This window comes from Helianthus annuus, chromosome 16 (assembly GCF_002127325.2).
Source record: "Helianthus annuus cultivar XRQ/B chromosome 16, HanXRQr2.0-SUNRISE, whole genome shotgun sequence".
In the NCBI taxonomy this organism is placed as follows: Eukaryota; Viridiplantae; Streptophyta; class Magnoliopsida; order Asterales; family Asteraceae; genus Helianthus; species Helianthus annuus.
Window position 1 is genome coordinate 173,279,310 of NC_035448.2, and position 5,741 is coordinate 173,285,050.

The 5,741-nt window shown below is 36.9% G+C and overlaps 1 protein-coding gene across 1 annotated transcript; it reads right to left on the reverse strand.

Moving 5' to 3' along the window:
• Positions 1-407: 407 nt before the first annotated feature.
• LOC110917285 (nascent polypeptide-associated complex subunit beta) lies at positions 408-3,514 on the reverse strand. The gene is made up of 6 exons (XM_022161872.2): positions 3,407-3,514; positions 3,118-3,185; positions 2,081-2,229; positions 1,824-1,880; positions 1,110-1,148; positions 408-761 (listed from the first exon to the last, which is right to left on the reverse strand). The coding sequence occupies exons 2-6, from the start codon at positions 3,183-3,185 to the stop codon at positions 586-588; spliced, it is 489 nt and encodes a 162-aa protein (XP_022017564.1). The 5' UTR covers positions 3,407-3,514; the 3' UTR covers positions 408-585.
• Positions 3,515-5,741: the final 2,227 nt, after the last annotated feature.

Consider the following 5,741-nt stretch of genomic DNA (forward strand, 5'->3'; position numbering starts at 1 on the left):
TATTTTCAAAACTTTTTACATAACTGGTTTTCTATTAGAATCATTAATAACATGTGTAATATTCAGTCTCTTATCAATATAGAATAGGTCAACCCATTTAATCTATATATAGTTGTGATGTATCAAATAACAAACTCACGAGATTGATACCTACTTTCAAACTTGAATCTACCCGCTTCACGGTTTAATTTAACCATACCATTTATACCAAAACCAATCAACTTACAAAAATCTAATATAACCAAAACCAACACCAATCAGGTTATAAAAATCAAATAACCAAAATATCAATTAAAATTTTTGTTTTAGCAATTAACTTAACCAAATCGACCCACAGCGTTAAGCGATTTAAATCGACACTTTTAGGTAAACGCTAAACAGAGAAAAAAATCTAAACCCAAAGCCTATAGAAAATGAACAAAACCATGAGCAAAGCATCATAAATATCCCTACAAGTTACATAAAAACATCAAAACAAATACCCAAATATTTTTTTTTCTTAAATAAAAAGGGGTGATAAGCAATAATGCAAATACAACGAGCAACAAAACATGCAATATGATGCACCTCAGATTAATGACTAATTTATGATTTTTGTCCTTCCTCAGCAGCAGCTTCAAAAGTCTCACCAGCAACGAGTTCTGGGACTTCATCATCATCCTCTTGTGCTGATGTGGCAGCAGCGCCTTCACCTGCACCGCCTGGAGCTTGCTTCTGAAGCTGCTCCGCCAACTTTTTCAAGTTCTCCAAATTATCCGTGCCTGTTAAACACAGCCCATTTTACGAACTGTTAACTTTTACAAGTCCGAGAATACACTGGAGGAGACGAAAGGAGCGGGTAAAAGAGGTACGGTTTGGTTAAAGTAGGTAGATTACTAGATTTTTGCATCAGATGGTTAGGTTGATCTATGACTTTTTTTGTCCAAATTTATTTAAAATATGACCTTTTACGACCCGTTCGACCAATATGATTGATTTACATTTAGTTATACTTTTTTACTTTATCCATTGTGACCCATTAGAGATGAAACATAGCCCGAATCAACACTTTGAAAGTAAATAGGTCAAGATTGCTAGATCTAGAGAAATATAAGGGCATTTAAACATACCTAGCTGGTTGAGAATTCCAGGGAGAATATCTTGTAAGTCTGTAAAAAAGAACATAATCAAAAATTAAAAAAAAAAAAAAAAAAAAAAAAAAAAAAAAAAAACCTAGTGAGTAATTTGGTAAAGCTAACATAACATGTAACGTCCGAGGGGCAAGGGGTTGAAAAACAGATCAAATTAAGTTGACATACTAAAACACCTTTATATGTACATTTCTTACAGTCTTACTAATAATCATGGTTTTAAAAAACGGTTGAGGCGTGTGCCTCGAGGCGCGCCTCAGAGAGGGTGAGGCGCTAAAAAGGCTGCGCCTAAGGGGTTTTTGATATTTGCTTTTGATGTTTTTGACTTATTGTGTCAATTTCAAGCAATTTATGTCTTTCTTATGTGTGTTTTTGATGATTTTGATGATAAATTTGGTTAGTATTATTATTTTTATACGATATATAATTTTTATATTTTTTTTTTAATTCCGCCTCGGTTCGCCTTGAGGCTTGTGCCTCGTGAGGCGAAGGAAAAACGCCTCAAAACTCGTTTCCATTCTTTTAAACCTTGCTAATAATTAATGTTTTAACTTTTAAATGCTACAAAAACTATATCATTAACAAGTCATTTACTTTATTTGAATTAATCTATTTAAAAAAACATTTAAACAACAGCCCACTCAGTTACATGTACATTTGACAATAACTTCAATAGAATAAAAGGCAACTTACTCTTTGTTTGAGGAGTACCGCTAACTACCCATGTGTTGGCACCAATAGAAGCTTGAACTGAAGTCAAACAAACAAACAAAACTTAAGTGAAATAAACAAACAACAGAAGCAAGTTTCTGTTTGGTTCGTAGATGATACCCAATGTTTTAGGTATCAACCACATTACTTCAAAGCCCACGCCCTCAAACCAAACATTAACACCATCAAATCCAAACCCTCAAACCAAACACCCAATATACGACTCCAAAAGATCGTACCTTTGGGGTTTAAGAACTGAATGACTGTTTCATCCTTAAAAATGTTAACTTCCTCAATTGATGGTATTGAGTTTACTCCTATTCTCTTCAAAGTGCTCTGAAGCCTTTTGTCATCTGTGGTGGTTGTTTTATGCACAGCCTTCTTCTTTCTGCAAACGAATAAACCACAATGTAAAACTAATTGAGCAAGAAATATGATTATCATTAAAAAAAACTATACACATGCATCCAAAAAAGTTGATATCCCTAATAACATTTAGAAATCATGGTTAAGAGAAAACAGCAAATAAATCTTAATCTCTATATAATTATCGTTATCAAGCACCTTTTCCAATTAGCATTTGATAAAATATCCGATCATCTCCTCTTTAGTCTATATACTTACCATTATTTTATTTCCAACCTTTATATACAGTAATCTTGGTTTTAAAAAGTGAGAGGCACACAAAAGCAATAAGGTCTAAAACCGAGACGCGAAGCGCAAAAGCGGCAGGCTTTTTGTACCCGAGGCGCTAGCTAATTATATATATTATTAATATTTAATATATCCCATAGGTTTTTAGCTTTCCCTACCCAAAATATAGCTATAAATAAGATTTTTATATGATTTTAGCTGCATGTACAGGCCAAAAAACCCAAGGTACCGCAGTTAGATGCATAAAAATGCCTCGGGTACGAGAGGAGCGCGCCTCATGCCAAAAAAGTGCGCCTTTTTGGCGCTTCTTGTAATTACTATAGGCGCTAAGCGAAAAAGCCCGAGGGTGTGCGACTTGTTGCGCCTCGCACCTAAGCACGCCTCAGGCGCGCTTTTTAAAACCAAGTTATTAGTAATCGTTACCAGGTACAGGTACGCCTATTTCCTACTTATGGTCCTCAAAGCTGAAAACTGTATCATTTAACAAGTTTCTTGTGTCATTAAATTGTATATATGTGAATACTAACTAATCAAAAAGTTTCAATAAATCATTAACCTGGCTTTTATACTTCAAATGCAAACTGTAATTATCCGATGATTATTATTATTATTACAACCGTACCTTCTCATGCTACCTTTCCCACCGGTGCGAACGGCACCTGCCATCTTCATTAGCTTCTCCACATTCATCTGCATCAATCACCAAAAAAAATGAAAAATTTACAATCTTAAAACTCTAAACATCACAAAAAAATTCAAAAAAAAAACACAAACAAAACTGTTCCGAATGACCGAATGAAACTGTGTTGTGTAAATCAATCAAGCTCACAAATTCAGCTGATAATACTGAAAAAGTAAGCTAATTTGGTGAAAAAAGTATGAGATTTGTTAGTTGATAGAGATGAAATTACCTTTGCGTTGAGAGGATAAATGAGAAATGAAGGCAAGCTGAGGAGGTTCGGTGGAAGAGATAAAACCCTAGCGACAGTGTTTTAGAGTGTTATATATACAGCCCTAGATCTGGCAGGTATAGTTTCATATTAGTGCCCTGTACTATTATAGAATTTCATAAACTATCCTTGTTTTAAGTTTGATGACACATCTATGACCAAGTTTGAACTATGCAAAATAGGTCCTTAAATTCTATGGGACTCGCATTCACGCTTAGCCCATGCGTACTCGTTAATATTGGGGCGTTTTTAAGCCCATCCACGCCCAAAGCACGTCCAAGCTCGGCTCCCCGGGGTGTTTTTTTGGCAAAATTTGGTTTAGGCGTTTTATTTTTCACGCCCATGCCCATTTCTTATGTCCAATCACCTTCATTTTCCTTTTTGTAAAACCAATCATATTTTTGACCTTTTTTTATTTAATTTTATTACAAACATAATGCCCCACAATGCCCACATCCCTACTACACTCATTTTAGAAAACGCCTAATAATGCCTCATTGCTGACTGAGCTACCACATGGCGCAAAACGCCCAAGGATTGGGTGTTAACCACTACACATGGTCTTAGTCTCTTAGAGTACCCACAATGTATGATTGTTGCAAATAAGGTAAGGTGGAGAAGTCAAACATATTGTGGAGCAAAAGTCTTGTAATTTCGGACATCATTTCGAATGACATTTGTGGACACCTCACACACAAACCTTATATATATATACACACATACACACATTATGTATAGTTTTAATATTTTTTATCGAGGGTTTGTGGAAGTTTGCACATTATGGGAAAAAAGAAGTTTTTTTTATGAAAGTTTAAAAATCTGATGTGGTGCTGGGGTGATAGTTTGTAGAAGTCTGAAAATTTACACATTGTGGATGCTCTTATGGGTGTGTAAAACCTAGGGGTGTAAAAGAGCTAGGTCATGCCTAAGCTCGTCGACGTTCGATTTAACATAAAAGGGTTCAAGCTCAAGCTTAAGCTCGGCTAGTTTAGTGCTCTATTTCCAAAGCTCGAGCTCAGCTCGTGAATAGTTTTTCAAGCTTGAGATTGGTTTGTTTATAATTTATCTATTTTATTTAATGAATTTTATAATATACTAAAAACTAAATAAATAAAAGCTTGTATAGGCTCGCAAGCCAGCTTGAGCATGATATGTGAAACTTGGCATCGAGCTCGTTAACACCCCTAGTAACACTGAAAACCTAGTTCGAGCTTGTTTATGAGCGGCTCGGATCGTTTACACCCCTAGTAACACTAGACCCCGACCCAAATACATGTATACGGTCTGAACTACGGTATAAGAAGCTGAGTAACGTCAATTCTTGGTCCAGACAACCTTCTTAAGACCGACGAACTAGTGACCGAAATTGGGTCAAACCAAAATTGTATCGAAATGTGAATAGTCGGGACTACAGTGTAGGAATTTTAATAAAAATGGTTATGGTCTTGACCCGGCAGACCAACACGAATCTAAATTACCGAGGGGTGGGTTGACTTAGGCCCCAGTGGGTGCTAGGGGCACCCCTAGAAAATAATATTTGGACACCTTCAAGTTTTGTCAACAGGCCCCTGTTAACTGAAGAGGCCCTCTTGCTAAACCCAACAATATCAATCTCACAATATAAAGACTGAAGAGCTCCCTGGTCCCTGAGTAGTTCAATAAATAAAGTTCTTTGTTTAGTTCTTTGTTTTCTATTTTCCTTAGGCTAGAGGGTATGGAGATGGTCCTCCAAGGGAGGATGATCCGCCACGTAGGCGCCACGTCATAGTCCTCCCAAGGATGGTCCATCCCACAAAATAGAGGGTATGGGAGGATGATCCTACCCTACCACTATGTACAAGTACCACCAGCCTAATGTACAAATCACTAAAGCATAAGACTTGCAACTTGATAAAAAGGGGGCCCACCATTTGGATTGTCCTGAACGTCTGAAACTTGACATTGAAGACGGGGATGGGATGAAGACGGGGGGGGGGGGGGGGGGGAGGATGGGGTGACGCCGGCGCCGAATGAAGACGGGGTGGGGGACGGACCATACCATGCAGCCTTATGGTGTTTTGAGCTCATTTCAATATTCTTAAAGAACTTGCTTTGACCCATTTTAACTAATAACTTTGTATGCACCCCTGACGAAAATTCTTGAATCTGCCACTAGTCTTCTCACACATAAACGAGAGGTTTGAACGTAGTCGACAAAGCCTCTTAACCCCGTTTGTTATAATACCAAATAATATTAAAAGTATAAGTAAGGATGGCAAAAGAACCCAAAATATCCAGGAGAGATAATGAGATGAAT

Bases quoted from the DNA above. Each gene is read 5' to 3' on its own strand.
- LOC110917285 (XM_022161872.2), bottom strand. From the start codon at position 3,185: ATGAATGTGGAGAAGCTAATGAAGATGGCAGGTGCCGTTCGCACCGGT. The intron at 1,149-1,823 runs GTAAGTTGCCTT...TCTTTTTTACAG, and splicing joins CGGTACTCCTCAAACAAAGA to ACTTACAAGATATTCTCCCT. The intron at 762-1,109 runs GTATGTTTAAAT...TGTGTTTAACAG, and splicing joins TGGAATTCTCAACCAGCTAG to GCACGGATAATTTGGAGAAC.